This window comes from Protopterus annectens, chromosome 2.part2 (genome assembly GCF_019279795.1).
Source record: "Protopterus annectens isolate FY-2018-M chromosome 2.part2, PAN1.0, whole genome shotgun sequence".
Classification (NCBI taxonomy): domain Eukaryota; kingdom Metazoa; phylum Chordata; order Ceratodontiformes; family Protopteridae; genus Protopterus; species Protopterus annectens.
Window position 1 is genome coordinate 83,038,581 of NC_056730.1, and position 21,798 is coordinate 83,060,378.

At 41.8% G+C, this 21,798-nt stretch overlaps 1 protein-coding gene across 12 annotated transcripts in view; it reads right to left on the minus strand.

The window, feature by feature from the left end:
• The window catches only part of LOC122795548 (muscular LMNA interacting protein), a 2,709,240-nt gene that overhangs the window by 1,040,461 nt on the left and 1,646,981 nt on the right, over positions 1-21,798 (minus strand). For 11 of the 12 annotated variants that reach the window (XM_044063771.1, XM_044063763.1, XM_044063765.1 and 8 more), the window contains 2 exons: positions 1,461-1,559; positions 1,309-1,368 (listed from right to left, as the gene is read on the minus strand). In XM_044063771.1, coding sequence (XP_043919706.1) covers positions 1,309-1,368; positions 1,461-1,559 — 159 coding nt within the window. The remainder of the gene's footprint in view (positions 1-1,308; positions 1,369-1,460; positions 1,560-21,798) is intronic. The other variant, XM_044063761.1, reaches the window with a different exon arrangement.

Consider the following 21,798-nt stretch of genomic DNA (forward strand, 5'->3'; position numbering starts at 1 on the left):
ACAGATTTGTTTGCCAGAGGTTGCCCCACCTTTGGATTAGGCCCCTCTTTAAATACAATCTGGATGATTGGAAGGGTAGCAGAAAATTGAGTCCAGGGTCCCACTAGTGTCCTTTCCTGGACAGAGGCTGCTGGTGCTGATCTTGGAAATAATGGGCAAAAAAAGTCTAGTATATTGCTACTTGCTGAAGAGAGAGATTTGTCTCACAGAGCTTACCTCACCTTTGGAATAAACCTCATTGACCCTATTTAAGTGTAACTTGGAAAACTGAATGGGTAACTTTAAATTCACCCCAGGGCTCCATCTGTTTCCCTCTTGGACAGGGGCACCAGGTGCTGATTTTATTGTCTTCTTGAAAGAGAAACCCTTGGGAACAATGGTTGAACTTGACTAGGTTTGTAAGTACTCGAGGGCCATTAGCCTAGTAACCTACTATGATTCTATAATGCTGTGATCCTATGACTCCCTTGAGCTATTGCTACCATACAAATACTTAGGTACTAGCATATTTAAGGGTAAACAATAATTGTTTTCTACCTGTACCTGAACAATCAGGCTAGTGGTGCTTGCTTATATAAAGACAGATGAGAAATGTTTACATTGGACAAAAATAATAAATCCCTCCTGGAAAACATTTTGTGTGTAAGTGTGTGTGTGTGTGTGTGTGTGTGTGTGTGTGTGTGTGTGTGTGTGTGTGTGTGTGTGTGTGTGTGTGTGTGCGCGTGTGTGTACATATCCAAAATAATACTGGACTATTTTAAGTTATATCTGTAAGGGCAGTACTGGAAGTCATTGGGCTAAAAAGCAAGGTGGTAAGATCATGGATAGCCAGTAACTGTAACCTTTCTCTGCAAATGATCAGTGTAAAGCTCTTTTTGTTGAGGTAGGTGTTGGGCATTATCCAAAACTGCAGTGCACATTTACTGTGCACTCTTAAGGCCAATCACATCTTGCATATTATCTGGTTCAAGCAGTGTGCATTCAAAGCCTGTATTATCACATATATGGAAGGTCAGTGATGCATCTATCAGAGCTGGAATCCTTAAAGAATGTTCAGATTTAATTTTCATTGCAAAGACATGCATCTGGAGCATTTCGCCCTGGGCATCCACTGAAAATTGGCTCGTTCCAAGTTGGACTTTCCTGGTTAACAAATGCTACATGCATACATTTTTTTCTTGAATACTGCAAGTATGGACACATGTAAGTATAGCTTTAATTAGTATTTATTAAGCCCAATTAAAATTTTGCATTTGGAGTTGACCAGGCTCAAGATATAATATAACTGTGTATTCATTACTTACGTACTTTTGTTCCATTTGAATCCAACACTCTCCTCTGTGAAGTTGGAACAGAAGCACTGCGATGCTGTAAAATGCATAGATATAAAGTAAGCATTTGATGTAGATTAAAATCTGCATGTGAATACATGAATAAATATGTAAACTTTTGCAGTTTACTTTGCATTTGTTTACCCGTGGTGTGCTTTCCTGCAAAACTCGATCAATGGTAGCATACAATTCTTCTGACTGCTGTCTCAGCTGTGATGGTGAATGCAACTAGAAGAAATTGAAAATAACTACTGAGATATCTATTAAGCATTTTAACACTAGACATACTTTTTCAGACACCTTTAAATATTTCTTCCTCTTGAATTATGCATTTCTTGCCAAACATATGTCTTCTGCTTGGATTCAATGATATTCCCAAGACACTTAATCGTATGTCTGTTCATACTTTACCAGTACCTTCCTTCATGCTGTGCCTCCTTTCTCCAGAAGGGCTATACCAGTCAATTCAACAGTAAATTTGATTTGTGGTTAACCATATAGTTATTTAGGTTATGTTTAAATGAAGAGAGTGAGTCTCACTGGTTAATATGGAAGAAACTTTGTTCCAGAGATTTAGGACATGCTGGATTATAAACCTATCCCTTAACTGTGTTTATCTGTTGTCAAAGAGCTGGGACTCTGGTTCAAGTACTGGTGGAGATAACAGACCTGGTGAGATAGAAAAGGTCTAGAACAACCTGAATTCTAATAGCATTGTGCATGATGCAGAGATCTTCTCTCAAAAGTCCATAAAATACTGAGCATTGGGATAGAGCACCCAACCTATCCTGGTAGTTCAGGCACTTTAGGTCTGTGATCATTTTTGTTCAGAACATTTGGAATCTTTCAAATTTTTATGTTTTTAGTGAGATATATTCAGAAGGAGTTGTTGTATTCAATAATTGGTCTGATTAATGCAGAGTATAAGAGAGTTGTTACCTCTCTAGACCTTGATGTTAACCAAGTCCTGGCACCTGAGCAGACATGGATGCTTCCCAAACACAAAAGTACCTCAAGATCAGGCAATTTATTGTTTAGGCTTCTGGCATTAAGAAAGGCCAAGTTAATGTGATCCAATTTCAGGACTGTTGGAATATCCATCAACTGGACTCTGCCTAAAGAAATGACAATATGGGTAACAATGGATTTAGTGTGTATACAGAAACCTTGGAGTTAAAGATGTAGGCCATCTTTAGTGAAGCAAACTGGACTGCTGAATATCTTTTTCCATGCTGACACATATTGGGTGTACTGTAAATCATCTGTTTAATCAATTATTGAAGCCACTTATATTTCCTTTGTATATGGGCATTGTTCAATGTGGAAGAAGGATTCCACTCAGGACTGGTGTCCTTCTGGCATTAGTAACATGCATGGAAAGTACTGATATATTTTTCTGCATGTCTATTGGGGTCATACATCTCATAACCTACATTCCTGCATGTTCCACTACCATGCTGAAATCACATTTTTCAAGGGTTAGGGTCCTTACCACCAGGTTGTGTCAGAGGTGCTGACATATAAATAACATCTCACTGTTACCCTTCCCTTGTCCAGCCTGGTGAGTGACAAGTCAGCATGCTTGACAATAAAGCTAGCTGTCATTAAAATATTGCTAATGCTGCTGGGAGTTTAGAGTGGTAGATCTGCTGTGTTTTTGCTTATGGTATCTCTTTTTGGAAGGTATGCATAATGTGGATTAGTGTCGTGATTTTTCCCTGAGACATAATCTTCTTCTTTATAGTGGGTTTTGAGAGTGATTCTTTTACAGCCTGAGTTTAGGACATTTTGGTATGATTAGTAAAGGATTGTGGTGGAGGTTTATGAATCTCAAAGGGCAAGTTGTTAGGTGCGAGGGAAGTCTCCAAATTAATTAGGTATTTACATCTGTTACAGCTGGAATTGTTAGTGTCAAATATGAGTTCAGTATCTGTAAAGAGAAAACAGTCTGAACACTGTTTTAGGATGCCTAGTACTTAAAGGTGGTTAACAGAGGCAAAACTGGCAGGCTGAGCCTCTGCTTTTCTAGTCCTTAGGTGTTTAGATGAATAAAAGGCAAGTAGCAGAGGCTGTCAGTAATTATGTCGGAAAATATATAAGATACACAGAAAGTTCTTTGGTGATTGCTTATCTTCTGCTAGATGTTGCAGATTTTAAAAGTAAGATGGAAAAGGGGGTTAATACTTCTAGCTACTGTACTATGCAGATAGGAATACATAACAAACAGGGTATCTGAAACTTTAGCAATCCAAGGGGAGGAACTGTCCATTGTGAACTAGTCATTAATACGAGCAGAAAAATGAGACCTGAAGGAGCTTCCAAAGACAAATTTATACTAAGGAAAGGCAATGCAAGAGCTACCAAGTTTAAAAGAGCAGTATACAGATTGACATGACTGATATCTCATATTCTGCATCTAGGCAATACAATGGGAGGGCAAATGTAAATATCTTAAGGGGTGTGACTAGACAGAAAGACAATTGTTTGTGCTTTCTGCCAACAACCAACAGAAGAGGAGATAGATGGAATATTGTGGTTAAATGAATAGAGTGGAAGGCTGTGAATATTCTTCAGATAGCTCTAATTATAGAATGGCCTGGAACTTTCTTAAAGCAATGACAACTGCTGAACTAGTCGGGTTCTCATTCCTCTGACATGAAAATAATCAAGGTTTAATTCTAACACTTGGATCACGTACATGGCAAAATGCAGTGCAAATGCAAATATGGACTGGAATATATAGATTGTCAAAATTAACTTAAAACCAATTACAAAAATGAAAAATCTTTAGGCACTTGGTTTTATTGCTGAGTGGCTCAGAACTCAAACTAGCAACAGTTTAAAAGAAGAATTCTTCAAACACTTAGCTCTGATTGTAGAATGGCCTGGAATTGCCTTAAACCAATTATAAATCTTGACCTTGCCTGTCTCTCATACCTCTCACAAAAGAGAAGCCAGGGTTTAAATCTTGTAGTTCTACAGCATAAATGCCAACATGCAGTGCAACATTTTACTGGAATTACCAAATATAGGCTTAAAGAGCTTATCTAATACAGATATAAAATTAATTTAAAAATAGGTAAAAAAATGAAAATTATTCAGACACTTACCTTTCTTGCTAAATAGACAATAATAAATAAAGCATTGTAAGGGTTTACTTTTCAAACATGAATTTTGGTGTTTCAAGTAACTACAACTGTCTAGTTAAAGTATATTATATGTCTCATACTTGAAAAAAAATGTAAAGACAAGTGTTTTCTTATTTTGAATTTCATAATGCTTTATAGACTATTATTAAATTAGCACAAAATCACATGGAATACAAAATATATTAGAATAATTAACTGAAAATAATAGTAACCATTTGTATGGTATATTACACATTGAGATTGCGAGAAAGGTATTCTGAAGTCCCTCCCCTATTCTTTTAGAAAAATTTAAGGAATGCTTGCTAGCTCTTATATTGAGTCCAGATCAGCATAGCTTAAAAGTATAGACTTTAAACATACTGAACTCAAGTTACACAGGTGTTTAATTTGCACAGGTACAATTAAGGTTCCATACAACACATAATCACAACCCATTTCTTCATAAATCCATAAAGAATTTATATCAACACCATTCCAGTTTCAGGTCATCCAAACACCATTATCATCTTTCTATTTAATTGATGGAGATTCTTTTAATATTTTAATAGCTGTTACCATTATTATAGCAGCCCAGACACAATATGAATGTATATATTTTTCTTTGATAGCTGCTGCATCATATAAGACACATACAGAAAGTGTAAATGTAATCATATAATACTAGAAAGTGATCAGCAGACTAGAGAAACATTTTTTGTTTCAGTACTTGAATGCAACATCTTCAAATCAACAATATTTTCCTTCACATTTTATATAACTCTTTAACTTTAACCTAAATTTTTGGCAGTTATGTCAAAGTATAAAATCCTTTATACTATTCCTCCATCTGAATGGCTTTTGTTGTTAATGAGTAATTTTAGCCTTTTCAAACTAGCCCCAAACAAAACTCTGCAAAGCTACCCTGTAGCCACTAACTCTAGGCATCTCTATTTAAAATATAAGATATGAATGTGGAATCTAGTAATTCCTTTCTATGGAAACGTAACTTCATTTTAGAAATGAAGGTCTGCAATAGAAAGTATTCATATATTCTGGCTCACCAGACAGCATTTTGATAGTACAACCAATGTGTAGCCATTATCTGATAAACAAGTTTTGCAATGTTCACCCTTTATCAGATATTACAAATCATGTGAGGTATGCTGTTGGTAGAATAGGTGGAAGAAAACCTCTCAAGAAGTTTCCTAGTTTGAAAGAATCCAGGATGTAAGAGGGTTAATAGCCTCCTGCTGCTCAGGACTAATTGAACAATAACACAACACATGCCTACTTTTAAAGTCAGTTAAACAAGCAATAATGCTCAGAAGGCATGCATTTTAGTCAAGATGTAGACTGCAAATACATGCAGTGAAGCTAAATGCTGTATGGATTAGGCTTCTACATCTATGGAGGATCCTTTAATTCCAAATATGTACACTTTTCTAGGTGTTACTCTATGAGAAAACTCCAGTCATGTTAAACAATAATTTATAAAAAAGTGTGTGTGTGTGTGTGTGTGTGTGTGTGTGTGTGTGTGTGTGTGTGTGTGTGTGTGTGTGTGTGTGTGTGATGATTGTATTGTCTTATTATGTTATTTAATATATTTAAGTAAAAATACTCCAGTTTAAAAGGAATTCAATGTCCATGTTGAATACAGCACCCTCTGTATAGACTGCATACTTAAAATGCTATTCTACTAGTTTCAGAAAAGTCTTTAATTCATCTGAAGTCAACAGAATGTGGGCTTTGACACATACAAATTGTGGCAAAAAATGTGAATATATAAATGCATTTAATCCTAATCAACTTACCATTAATATCAGCTTGAAAATGAATAGCACCAAAGATGCAATCATTCTCCAAAGCAGCATCTCATAGAATGCAGAGAAAACACATTCCTGACATGAACAAATCACCTGTGTATGAGTAGCAAATAGATCATTTGAACTCAGTGTAGCTCTGAAAACTAATATGCCTGAAAATATTGGTTCTAGTAAACCATTCATTGATTCATTCTTTCATTTATGCATTCAATCGGTCTTGGTAAGTATTCACATTAATAATTCTTTTTACAACCTCTTTTTGATAGTCTTACATGGGAGAATGCATAGTGCTAGTTTTTGTGTTGTTTTTGGCAAAATACATGCATCAAAGAAAAACTTCTGAACACTGGTTTATGAAACTGAAGAATGATGTTGTCACAAAAATGGGGTATTGCTATACATCATGTAACTTTTGAAACTGTGTTCTGCCAGTAAAAAAAATATGGAACTTAATAACTTGTATTAAGCTTTAAATGAATCCTCTGTGTGGTGCTTTGTTAATTTATTGATACACATAATTAAAAACGTCAAAAATACATCTCTATTAGCAGTGTAAAAAATGGCATGTTGCAGGGTAATGCGAAATGTGTTAAATCATGGTTCCTAATGCCATATTTGAATGTGAAAAAAGTATAAATTAGCTGTCAACCATACTTTGAAAACAATGAGTTATATAGGGAAAACTAAGATGATTTTACACTGATTTTTAAGCAACATTTTTTTATTGTACTACCTTTTCATTGCTAAGCAATATCTTAAACATGGGAGTTTTTTGCATCTATCATCCATTTTTTGCAGAGATGATATATTATACCATGGATCATCACTTTAACCAGGTCTGACTATAATAGCATTTTTTACACATCTTATAAAAACTGAGCTGGATGCCCGACAAAAAAAAATTATTGATCAATGAAACATTCTGATAAGTTATACATGGTACACACAAACTCACACACACACACACACACACACACACACACACACACACACACACACACACACACACACACACACACACACACATACACAAAGCAGTCCATTTCAAGCATATATACATTTATTTTGTGATAGATGTTGCAAGCTGTCTTAATTTTCTGGATAAACAGAGGCTGCTACAAGTGGCCAAGGAGAGGAACCTTTTTCACTGATGGGTAACCTAGTCTACCTCTTATCTGACTACATAGGAAACAGAATTGTCTGAAGAACAGCATTTTCTAAAATTAGCCATATCTGCTACAAAATAGAAACCTCCAGCAGTTCCATTCATTAAATGATAGAATACATCTCAAGATTATGCAAGATAAAATGCTAGTAGAGTCTTGCTACTTTGACAAAACTATGTGCCATGACAAAGCTGGTTTTACTGAAAGATCCAAGAAGGTTACCTATCCTAGGAAATTTGCAGCAATGAAAAAGGGCTGCTTTTTGATGTAATCCTCCAGGCAAACCAGTGTGCACCACCAAAATATTGAGGCTAGGGACTATTACTTTCATCCTCTCTTATGGTCTCCCATGAAGATTATTGCAGGCTCTTGCTAAGAACTGTAATGATGCATTAATGTCAGAGGAAGAGGAGCAGAATGATACTAAGTTGAATGGATACTCAAAAGAGGCTTCCTATGATTAGGTACCAATAAGGAAGACGTTTAGTGCAAAGAGCAACTAAGCAAAAAGTATGTCTCAAAAGAGAGGAAAACCAGTTCATCTACATTATGCCTTTATGGTTTGGAGAAAACCATAGCAAATAGACAAATCCACATAGAGTCAAGGTCAGAATCCTCACAGAAGGAACGACAGCCAAGAACTCAACCAGAGCTAAGCACAGTAGGATAGCAACACTAATTGCTGTGCCACTATACCAATGATCAATTGCTTTCATGCACATATACCCTGCCCACCCCCCCCCCCCCAAATATTTCCACTTACCGTGTGCAGTGCTTATGTTTGGCATCGATGGAAAGAGTGAAATAAATGATCAACTTGCTACTCTTAAATATAGTGCAACATTCTCTTCCCACACATTCATGCAAATATGTGGCCCTCCACCCCCCCCCCCCCACACACACACACATACAAGTATAACCCATAGAAATACTACTTTTATACTGATTTCAGGAAATACAATACACTGTGTGACACTTACTCCTGACATATCAGATCAGTGATTGCTGTTTAACAGTGATTGCACAATGGCAGAGTTAAGACAATATTTCCCATAGACAGCCTCTGTGCACATCAGTTATGGCCACTTCATTAGCTATGGACATCTCAGCTATCTTACTGTGGTTAAAAATAATAAAAGCAGCCACAGTAATGCATGTCAGGTTTATTTTACAGAAATACACAGCAATCACAATAAGATCTTTCATTCTTATTCTCACATACTAGTCTTGCAACACTACAATAGTGACTGTTTAACTGAAAAAAAAAATCACAAGAAATAGGTTACTTTGTCTACTGATAGCCCCTACCCTCCCAGTACCCATAGTCACTTTATTTAACTGTGTCCTCTTCAGGCATCTGACTGCAATAAAAAATAATGGCCAGGGTATTTTAGCTTCATTCCTCACACACAGTAGCTACATAATAACTTATTTCAAATTGTTTCACACAAGTCACACTAGTTCTTCAAAGCTAGAATAATGAGCAACAAATAGCAGTCAGTTTCCTTTACAAACAGTCTCAGCAATTATAGCTACTTTGTTGTCTGATAGATGTCCATGGTCTAACAATTAAAATAGAAAGAAAAATGCATAAAATATGGGCTAGTCAGTTCTGCACAATTTTTCACTGCTCATATCTATTTCACTGCCAAAATTAAAAAAAAACAAACAAAAAAACAAATATCTATCTATATATATATATATATATATATATATATATATATATATATATATATGTATATGAATGTTTACTATCAAAATGTCACAACATCGAAGAAAAGGGTGAATGTGAGAATATCTGACTGCACACAATGTCGAACTTGCTGAACAAATCCAGCAGATTCAACATTGTTGTCAAACAGAGCATGTGACTTCCATATAGGAGCAGACTTATGTGAAACTCCTATACTTTACATCATGGTTTTGCAGGGGGACAATCCCTCCTGCACCACCCTGTGGGGGGGGGGGGGGGTTGCACCTCCCACACCACCTGATAACTATATATTCCAACTCCAAAATCTCACTACAGTGAAGAAAGGGATGAATATCCCAAACCTCACTGTACCATGATCTCTGTGCAGCTTTTTGAGTTCATATCAGCAAATGCACAGTAGCATTCGTTGATAGGAATCTTAAACATGGAATGCTTGGCAGCAAGGAAATTTGGAGATCTGTAACTCGTTTTTCCGTCTGTGCAGCATCCACGTTCGACATTGTGATAGTAAACCATATATAGGGAAGTAAATACTGTAAATACTGTGGGAAGAAATAGCCAGGGAATTGTTATGGCTAGGCTTGTATAGGCCCTAGGGCTGATAGCCTAGTATCAACCTATGAACCTATATATATATATATATATTACACAATGAGTACTTGTGGGCTTACTCCTTGTTGTCCCCTGAAAACAGGAAGATTATGGGATGTCAAGGAAGAGATAGTTTTGCAAACTGATTGTTCAAATGCACAGTACATCTGTTACAGGGAGCCAAAGCATTGAACAGGGGTGCTGGGGGCAGTTTATTATTTAAAATTAAAGAAACACTGCTGCCACAATTTTTTTAAAAATTTCAAATAAATACATAAATTGCAGAAAGGCACCACTGTTAAAATGGTGCACATGACAATTGCCAAGCCATCCTTTTCTTAAGCCTAATCATGTTAATCACTGCATAGCAGCACATAATCTGCTGTATATTTGTATAGCAAGTAGCAGGAAAACAAGCAAGGTGAACTGCACCTAAGAAAACAGAAAACAAGTAGGCACTAAACCACTTAATTGTAAAATAGCTTTTCTAATTAATGCAAAGACATCAATTCACTTTCTTGGATGGAAAGGGTATCCATCCTGTGGCATTTCCCAGTTTCCACTTATATAATCAAGGCAGTTAAATGAAGTTGCATTAAGTCAACAGTTTTAAGAAACAAATGGGTTCCTGCCATGCTACCATATTGTATCCATCCCCAAATAATCATTACTCTATAACAATATTACTTTGATTGAAGTGTTACAGACATGCGGCAGGATTCACGATGGCTTGCACGGAGTCTAAGAGTCGTGTAAGACTCCATGCAGCCATCGCGATCCAGGAACAGCCCGAAATCCTGTGTAAGAGACCAGCTAAAATGACTCTTACACGGGCAGGGCGTTGATATGCTAATTAACTCACTTGCAGCCGAAAGGCATGCAAATGAGGTAGATTAGTGATCCACGAAGCTGAAACCAGCCCGTGTAAGAGTCGTGTTAGGTGCAGAAATGTACTCAGTTGACAACTGAGTACGTTACTGCAAATAACACAATGGAGCCATGACAGCTCCAAATAAAGTGTGCATATGTTGCAGGCAACATGCCAATGGCCAAATATGTGGCCATTGGCACGGTAACCCGATGCAAACATGAAATAAAATATATATTTTTTTCGGTGATCGGCGATGTTTAAACGCAGCGCAGCCCCATGCAAACGGGCTGTGCTAAATAAGACATAAAAATAAAGGTATGAAACCCACAAATGTGGGATTTATGTAATGCATGGATTTGCAATGCAGGGACTAGCAGACCGAAAACAACATGGCCACCGTCTAGTGGTTGCTAAGGGGGGAAGCTGAGTGTAAGACATGTAACTAAGCATTATTAGGCAATCCTATGTAAATGAGTGGTAGGATAGTGAATCACACTGTCACATAGCAAATGAGCACATTCTGTGTAGTGTAAGAGTTAGATAAGGGGGAGTAACAGAGTAGGAAATAGGTGACATCACAGGGGGGAATGTCAGGAAGAAATCCAGCTCATTGGAACAAAGTGGTATGTGAAAGATGTCAATCACACAGCATAAAAAGAGGAGTGTCAACAGATAAGCATGGGAAAGTCAAGAAATGGAAGGTGTACACTGTGGCCAACACCAAAGTTTTTTGCTGTGCATGCATGCGTGCGTGTGAGCACTGGGAGGCGCGAGTAAGACAGAGTGCACGCGTGTAAGGCAGAGTAAGCATGTAGGAGCTTGTGTAAAGATCTATTAAACTGTTTGCGCTGGTGTGCGTGTGTTTAAACACGAATAAGCAGATTCTAGTACGTGTAAGCATGTATGCAGACGTGGCAGCCACTGTGAGTGTGTTTTCGCTGGTATGAGTGCTGCTCCCCCCTGAGGAAACAGAGAGGAAAAAGGAAGCAGAAGAAATAGTAGGAAGCTAGCAGGGCATACTAGTAGAGCTAGCAGGTGAAAACAATTAGAAGCAGGCAATTACACAGGCAGAATACTAGCCCAGCCCAGCATTTAAAACACTGCAAACAGCATTGCAGTATGTTTCTCTCAAGAGACACTGCAAGACAGGAGTAAGCTAGTAGAAGTGAAAACTGAAAAAGCTGCACTCAGACCAAACATGCTAGATGCTGCCATAGCTGTTATAAGGAGACATAGGAGACTTGCTGAGGGTGGTGACAATGCAAATGCTGCCAGTCAACCCACAGTGAGGAGACAGAGAAGAGTGTACAGGCCCAGGGTCACCTATCAGGGGTTACATGAGCTGGAGATAGTGGAGCGCTATAGAGTGGACAGAGACCTCCTGCAGAAAACTGTTGAGTTGTGCAGGCCACGCCTCACACACAGAACCAACAGAGGGGAACCCATCCCATTGGAAACCAAGGTATGTGTTGGCCTAAGAATATTAGCAACAGGTACCTTCCAGAGACCAACTGGTGATATGATGGGGATATCACAGGCATCAGCCTCCAGGGTACTGCACCAGTTCCTGGATGCCATGTCAGCACATGTCGGTGAGCATGTATATTTCCCCAATTCCCGTGAGGTATTGGCCAGCAATATGCGTCTCTTCCATCAAATAGCGGAATACCCTGAGGTAGTGGGTGCAATAGTCTGCATTCACATATGCATCAAAGCACCAGCCGGTGAGCAGGGTAGGGCCTACAATAACCGCAAGGGCTTCCCCTCCATCACCTGCCAGGTCCTGTGTGATGCCCAGGGCATAATAATGAATGTGTGTGCTGGCTGCCCTGGGAGCTACCATGATTCCCATATCTGGCATTTGACGCAGCTGTACCAGACATTTGCCAATGGGGACATCACACATGGTCACCTAATGGGGGATGCAGGATATGCACTGGAGCCGTGGCTGATGACACCCATCAAAAACGCAAACACATGAACAAGAATGCCATAATGAGGCACATGCACAAACACGTAATGTAATAGAGCGTGTATTTGGGCTGCTCAAGTCATAGTTCTGGTGCCTGGACACATCTGGTGGAGCCTTGCAGTACTCACCAACTACATGTACCCAAATTGTCATGGTATGTGCTATGCTACATAATATGATTCTGCGAAAACAGCTGCAGCAGGACCAGCATAGGGCCGGGACAAACAACCCCCCACCATTGCCAAGGCCATCACAGGCAGGGCGTAACTCGGAGGAGGAACAACCTGAGCCTGCCCCAGTAGGCAGAAGGAGGCGTGCCCAGTATGCCCTGGCATTTGCAAAGAGGTAACGCATAGCACATACACTGGCTCAGTAGGAACCCTGGGAATGATACCCCTCTCTGACTCACTCATATAGTAACAGGGACGCCTAACATGACACAACCTGCTTCCAAACATGTACAGGGAGTGTAGTATGTGCATCTGACAGAGGCAGCCCTGCAGCACCACCTGAGGCATGATTGCCATGTGTTAAGCAATGTAACACCATCTAGTATATGCAAACATGAAGACCCTGCCTAACATCTCACCCTGACCAAGCATGATGCTATACTATGAAGACAACAAGATCAAGTACTATAATTGGCTGAAGTATTGCTGTTAGCAAGGGGGAACAAATGGCTGACAGCCTGGGCTGACATGCTGAGCAAGACATGATGCCCCACCTGCTAGGGATGGCATGCACCCAGCACACCTGGCTGTGTGGATACTGGCAAAGGCTGTTGTCACCCCCACTGTGCCTTGAATAGGTAAGGCTGGAAACACAAACTCACCACCATAGGTAGCACAAGGGATAACAACCTGGACGTAATGCTACCCAACGCCAGAAGTCTAACCTGCAAGGTGCATGCAGACCAAACCCACCACAGCATGGAGAATGGTAATATCTGTTGTGTAACAGAAACCTGGGTCAAGGCCCAAAAGAGCACCCTAATACTACCAGGTTATGCCTCATACCATGCTCTACAGCTTCAAAACATGGAACACACTACAATAGGAGTGTGGCTATCAGTAATTGTCAAGGATAACCACACCCCCAGGTTGGTACCACAGCAAGAAGCAGCATGGACTATCCACGGGCAAGTAACAGTGGCTCAAACTGTGTTCCCTGTTTGCAGCCTGCTACAGGCCACACTCACAAACCCAGGAACCCTAGCCAGCCTTCCTGAAGACACTACAGAGTATGAATGTCTCAACAAATACCAAACAAGGCACACACAGAGTATGACATAGGTGGCAATCCATTATGTACGGAAGAAGTAATCAGGGACCTAGGGACACAAGTGGACGGTAACCTGTCATGTTCATAGGTTCATAGGTTCATACTAGGCTATCTGCCCAAGGGCATTTATAAGCCTAGCCCATAGTTATTTGGCTTTCGCCACCCCTTTAGTTTGAATAAAACTATGCCTATTATTTTGCTGTGCCTGTGTCAAGCAGTGACACTGAAGTAATCCCTGGGGTATATCTGCGATCCCCCATCCATTGGTCAAGATTCCTCTTGAACAAGGCCAGCGAGGTGCTCTGCCTCACATGTACCGGGATTTTGTTCCACAGCATAGGGAGTCTCTGGGTGATGAATCTGTCCCTCCAGCACGTTCTATTAATAACCGTGTCAAGGTTTAAGTCTCCGCCCTTGTGGTTCTGAGGGATCTAGATTTTTTTGAGGTGAAGCATATTCATCAAATCAGGGTTTGACATGGCCTTATATGTCAGGCACAGGTCACCTCTGAGCAAGCGGTATGAGACTGAATAGAGCTGGAGTTCTTTCAGTCGGGCAGCATAAGACATATTTTTGTGACCCTTTATCCTTTTGGTGAGGAACTTTTGGGGCCTTTCCAGCTGCTGCAGGTGTCGGGTCAGATACATTCCGAATGGGGCATTGTACTCAATCATAGGTCTAATGAGTGATGAGTACAGGGGACGATGACCTCCCTTGATCTAGATGTGAATCCCTTCATGATCAGGTGGGCAATGTAGAAGGTTTTCCTAACTACTTTAGCAACATGAGTGTCAAACGAAAGGCTACTGTCAACCTGGGTCCCCAGATCCCTGATGACTTCTTCTGTGCTCAGTGGATTGCCACCTATATGGTAGCTAGGGGTAACCTTGTTTTTCCAGAAGGGTATGACTATGCATTTCTTGGCATTTAACTTTAGGCCATGGCTCTGGCACCAGTTATCCGTTTCTGTGAGGCCCTTCTGAAGGATATCTGTGTCAGATGTGTTTTCGACTATGGTGCCCGGTTTGCAGTCATCTGCAAACTTTGTCAGCCATAACCCTCCTGTGTTTGCTTGTACTTCAGAAAAGTAGATGCTGAACAAGAGTGGACCCAGGACTGAGCCCTGTGGGACACCACTTGTGACAGGCTTTGAGTCTGACATGGCTCCAGCAACTCTGACCCTGTGGGTTCTGTCACTTAGCCAGTTTGCAACCCATCTTGTGATGTATGGGTTTACATTCAAGCTGATGAGTTTTCGATGATACCTGAGTGGGGTATTGTGTCAAGGCCTTTGCCAGGTCAAGGTAGGCTGTATGGACTGCCTTTCCTCATCAATGGCCTTGGTGACTGTCTCAAAAAGTCAACCAAGTTTAAAGGCATGATCTGCCTTTGACAAAGCCAAACTGGGTTGGATCCAAAGTCTGCAAGTTCCTATGTCTTTATTTATGAGTTCCATTATGATCCTCTCCATGGCTTTGCAGATAAGGCTTGTCAAGCTAATGGGACGGTAATTTCCAGGGTCGGTGGAGGCACCGCCTTGTGAAGTGGGACCACAGTCGCCATGCGCCACTCCTTGGGTACGTATCCTGAGGTGAGGCTAAGATTAAACAGCTGTCCTAACTGCGGGTTTAATTCCTCATTGAGTTCGTGGAGCACACAGCCGGGGACATCATCCGTCCCATGGATGCTGTTTTTTGCTTTGGAGAGAGCAGTTCTCACCTGGGCGTTGGAGATGTTTGGGGGGCTATAATCCTCTGGTATAGATATCTCTCCTTTTGGGGGGGAGGGGGGGAGAAGCTTGCACTGAACCTGTCAGCCAGTATGTTGGCAATGTGTGTAGGTTCAGTAATCTTCACATCATTTTGAACCAATTCTGAGCATATCTGGGAGTTTCCTCCTAGGTTTCTAACATAGCTAAAGAAGATCTTATGATTGTCTTTTGAGTCCTTGGCGATTTTTCTCTCAAAATTTGCCTTGGATGATTTTATGAGAGCTCTTAGTTTTTTACTTATAATGATCAAAGGTGTCTTACCTTTCATGGATTTTGCTCTATCTTGTAGTAGCTTCCTCCTTTTGTTGTAGAGCTTGTTTATGGCTGGGGTCCACCAGACTGGACGCTTGCCTTTGGTACAAAGAGTCTTAGTTTTGTTTGGGATTGCCTGATCCATGCAGTCCTGTAGGTGCTGGTAGAAGGCATTTGTAAGTGATTCAGCGGTTTGAGTAATGTTTACCACTGGCTCAGGGGCCTTAATGGAGACCACACTAGTTTTTAGAAGTGTGAAGTCGGCTTTTGAGAAGTTTTTCACTGTGGTCTTTTTTATTTCAGGTGGTGGCGGGATGAGGACCTCCAGCGAGATTAGTTTATGATCTGATCTCACCAGTGAGGGGTATACTTCCACTCACATTGCCAAGGTGGCCAGGAAGACCTGCTATATTGCCCACCTTAATATAAAAGGATGCACATGTAGATCAAGAGAGGTCACTGTGCCCCCATACTCATCCCTTATCAGGCCCATACGTGACAACAATGCCCCAGTTCGGATGTACCTTACCTTACACCTGCAGCAGTTAGAAAGACCCCAAATGTACCTCACCAACAGGATAAAGGGTCCAAACATTTGACATCTGCAGCCTGGCTGATGAAACCACAGCCCAATTCACAAGCATACTGCCCAGTCAGAGGCGATGTATGCCTGATGTACAAGGCCATGTCCAATCCAGAATGAATGGACATGCTCCACTGCAGAAACCCCAAATCCACCAGAGACACCACAGTGAGATATCTGAACCTCCACACATAGATTAATAGGATGTGCTGGAGGGACAGATCCATAACCCAGAGGCTCCTTACACTCTGGAACAGAATCCCAGTCCATGACAGGCTGAGCACCACACTCATACTCAACAAGAGAAATCTGGTGAAGTGCATGGGAGATGGTAGGTGTACACTGGGGGCCATCCCTGTGTCACATCTAGTAAAGTAAACCCTACATGGGCATAATATGCACATTGCAAGGGGTGTTGAAACTCACACACAGTCTGTCCATGCTCAAACAAGGCCAGGGCAGATAGCCTAGTATGAACCTATGAACCTATGACGATACAAATTGTGCAGAACACAAAGGATTATTACACAGCTGTCCTACCTGATGGTAGGAACCATGATGATAATCCACAGATATGCTCTGCAGTACTCTATCACAAACAATACACCAAACCCACACACATTGCCAAAATCCTACCTAACAGATTATTTGCAAACTCCCCACCAGCACCTAACTGCCAAATATCTATCCCAGCAGAGTGCTGGCCCCCTGACATTGCAGATGCTGAGGTAACAGCCAGCATCTACAAAGCACACCACACAGCATCAATGGTACCAGATGGTGTCCTGGGTTGTGTCCAACAAGTACTGTAAGAATAATGGAACACCAAATAGCACTACTGCTCACTATCAGTCTTACCACAGGATATGTACCCAAAGAGCAGTGTACAGCAACAGTGGTGCCTGAATGGATACTGCAAACTATCACCCCTCAACCCTCACTATCTAGGTTGGCAAAGTAATGGAAAGGATGATCATGGATCCCAGAAATAACGAGATTGGGTACCTACAGACATTGGACCCTACCCAGTGTGGCTGTCATAGGTCAGATCCTGCCCCTTACACATGTCTGACTCATGTGAAACGCACACCAAGGCCATTGATGTGGGGAATGTGGATCACACAGCCTATCTGGACCTTGCTAAACCCTTCCATACAATACCCTAGTTGGTCAGTACAGATAAGCTCACCAGCCTAACTATAAACCCCTATCCAAGTAGATGGGTTGCAAACCAGCTCAAGGACAGAACTGACCTGGTCAGACATGCTGCAGCCATGTCAGACTGCAAACCAGATACAACTGGCATCCCACAAGGCATGGTCCTGGGACCTCACTTGTATGCTATATATGTCACATAGGTACAGGCCAACATGGAAGGACTCTGTCTGAACAGGTTCGCAGAGGACTACAAACTGCCCACCATATCGGACCCTCCAGCTGACACAAGCAACCTACAAAAGGCACACATAGAAACAGACAAGTGGTGCCACAGCCATGTCAACAAGCTAAATGCAGAATAGTGCATAGTCATCCCCTGTGGAAACACAGTACATGGCCAGAAATTACCACATAGGTGTTAACCCAGTAAGTACATCAGGAGCAATAAGAGACCTGGGGACACAAGGTGATAGATATCCTGCATGTGACAACCATGTGTCTGTAGTGGTTACAGAAACATACCATATACCCACCTAATCATGAAGGTAAGCACAGCTAGGTCAGGGTAGGTCAATTTGCCTCTTCAGTCATCCATCAGCAGCCTCACAATTGTGTACAATGGCCCTTCAGGGATGTACCTTAGCAGACACCTGCATCAACTGGAAAGACCCCACAAATACCCCACCAGGAGGATCACAGAGCTGTAACAGATGCCATGTGTCGCCTGATTAAACAAACTGCAGCTCCACACAGTGCCATACCACCTGGCTGGAGGTGAACTGTGCATGATGTATAAAGCCATGACCAAGCTGGTATCAATGGACATGTGGCACCATGTAAAATCTGAATGCTGGTGACCTATGCAGCTGACAGGCCTGAACCCCAGCACAGACATAAACAGGACATGCTGTACCGATTGGTCCATAACCCAGAAGCTCACTCCACTCACGACTAAACTCCCAGTATAGGTTATTCAGGGAGTCCCTCATTGACTGTCATCCAGAGGAATCATGATGACTGGATGGGAGATGGTAGGTGTACCCTGGATATCACCTGTATGTCACGGGTAGGCAGAGGCACAGCACACTAACCTTGACATATGTCATGGCAAACACCAGTAAATGTGTGTTGAAGGACAAACACTCTGTGACTAGCATTACAAATGGACTAGGGCACATGGCCATTGTTTGTCACTGTCCACACAAGTTGTGGAATACATTAACAATCTTGGACAATCATGTACTATGCTGTCCATATCTGAACAAAATGCAACATGGTCATATCTGCACAACAGGCCCTCAACCAGTCTGGTGTGCTCACTATAAATATTATAAGCAGTGATAGGACTGACACCGATGATACTGTCCACCACAGTGAAAGTACTGCACCAGTACACTATACGACAATACAACTGTTTGGTGAGTAGGAAAGGATGTTGACAACTGTATGCAAATTATCCCATGGTGACCCTGCAGGCACAGCATAATGCCTGTTAGGTTCAGACACAAAGCAGTTGGGCATTAAGAACACAACCTGATGTCCAACACTCAACTGTACATGTGAAATATAGATGACGTCCACACACAAACACAAATGTGGTGGACCACAGATCCCAACATAAGGAAAGTTCACACTGGGCATGCTCGCACACTTAGATAAATGAGACGTGTCAGTCAAGAAGCCATAGAAACTGTGAACTGGGCATGCTCACACACTTAGGCCATGTCACAGTTCAGCAGTTGCACACACATATTTGGCATTTGTATGTGTTAACACAGGAACCTCCCACAATACAGAAATCTGCCCAGTGCACACAGTGAAATTACAACAGAGACATAAGTAAAGTACTGGATCCCACTCATATGCAAACATCTTCCACAGTACACAAGTTGTTCATAGAGATAGGGAAAGCTATGGCAATAAAGACCCACAAACAGTATATGAGCAACAGATACTTGCATCTGACAGGTAAACATATGGCCGTACAGTGCAATACTAGGCTGTTGTCCCTAGGGAATACAGAAGGCTATCCACAGTGTATTTGGCATCTGCCTCTGCAGTACAGTAGGCCACTGTGCCTGTGCAAAGTTAATGCATAGATATGCTCTCCCCTGTACTGATGGATAGTAACAGATGTACATACCTCTTCATACATAATGATGTCAGCACACTATACATATGTCAGGAGCACAAATGCTACCCAGTGATTTGAATAGTGCGCTCTGTTACTGCGTCTTTCACAAGTGTCATAACATAGTTAGGTAGGGGTTTGAATCCTGCAAGTGCTCAGTGTGTGTGTGAATGTGTGTGAGGGAGTAGTGTGTGTGTAATTCTATGTGTAAGAGAAATGTTCCTTTTGGCAACTAGTACAACACAACACATGCTGCATATTCCACTGTCTAAACACTGATGATGTCAGCACCCTATAAGTACAGCAGGAGGAAGCAAGCCTCCCAGTAATGCAAATAGCGCACTCTGTTACTGCGTCTCTCACAAGTGACATAACATAGTTAGATAGGGATCTGTATCCTACAAATGCCATGTGTGTTTTTGTCACACAGTTTGTCCATGTGTGTGGGGTGTTGTTCCCAATATTGCACAACATACATTATATCAGTAATGTGAATGCACACATGATGTATGTGTGTGCCACCTACACATATGTACCTGTGAATTTCAATAGTTCCCATGTCCAAAGCCTGCCTCATGTGAATACATGGAATATGCATTAGACAACTGTATGACTGTGGTGTTCTGTGCAGGGGCTGCATGTGGTATGTGAATATACAGTGTGGGTTGTAGATGGTGTCATCACACAGTGAGGGATACATGACTGGTCTGGAGCATATAGTCCACATGTTGGTGATGAACAGGTGCAGCATGTTGTCACCTCTTGTGGGAGTGGTAACAAGTTGTTCCATAGCAATGCAGGGAATGAATGCTAAGAACCCTTCAGATAGGGACTTGGAGCTAGAGTAATGCTCACACTCTATGTTTGGGTAGTCGCAGTCCACCCATATAATGCTGTTTGTAGAGACCGTCATATTCCCAGTGTTGTCAGGAAGGCCAAGTGGGTTTCCTGGGTATGGGAGGGTGGTATGTGCCAGGCTATGAACCTGAAGGCAGTCTAATCCACTGTTAGTTGCACATGGATAGGCTATGATGCTTTGTGCTGTGCCACCAACCTGGGGGTGTGTGTATCTGAGGTGCCTTTGGATACATCCCCCCTGTTCTGGTTTGGTGCATGTGTAGGGGATGACAAGCATGGTATGAGGTATGACCTGGCAGTGATGGTGTGCACCTGGGAGCCTTGTACCAGGAGTCTGTTACTGCATGGATATTGCTGTACCCCATGCTAAGGACAGTTTCCACTGCATGCATCTTGAGGTTTACACTGCTGCTGTTGAGCATCATTACTATTAGTGTCCTGTCCTGTGTGATACCTGTGTAGGTGGCTATGTAATGTCAGCCTTGCATACAAAGGCACTATGTGTGTAGCAACAGCCTCTGCCAATATACAATGGCCCATGGGTGACAGGTGCAAGCTGTCCCAAGCAAAGCAATGTGGCTTGTCCAGCATGTAATCCCACGCTGACAGGCATTGGATCCCCTTTGAATGTCACCGAAACATACGGCAATTGTAGAAACTGGTCATCGTGTCTACATATTGTGGCAGCATTCTTGGTGAGGGTAAGATGCTACTCAAGGTCAGGATCATACCAGCCTGTGCCATAAGCTCAGAGAGCTCCTCTATGTCCCCTAACATGTAGTCCAGGGAGATGCGTCACAGGTCATACACACTGGCACAGACAATGACTGAGTCATATTTCTACATGCCTTGGAGTGACCTGTATGCTTGTGTCATGTGGTGGATCATAGTGCCCAATGGGCATCTCAGCGTGACCTTCACCTCGTTCAGCCTGGTGAGCAGGACCTCAGTGTACCTGACGATAGAGGTACCTCATACAACTGTAGCAGGTGTGTTGTCAAGCCATATGGCCTGTGACTGTATGGCACACAGGCTTTGTGAGCTATGTGTTGCACGTGCTCTGCTCTGGCTTAATGTTTGCTTGTGTGTCCGCTTTGCAGGTGTCAGCTGCTCAGGCAGGATGCTATTCTGAGAGTCCAAGAATGTACCTGTGTGTTTCTGTGATTGG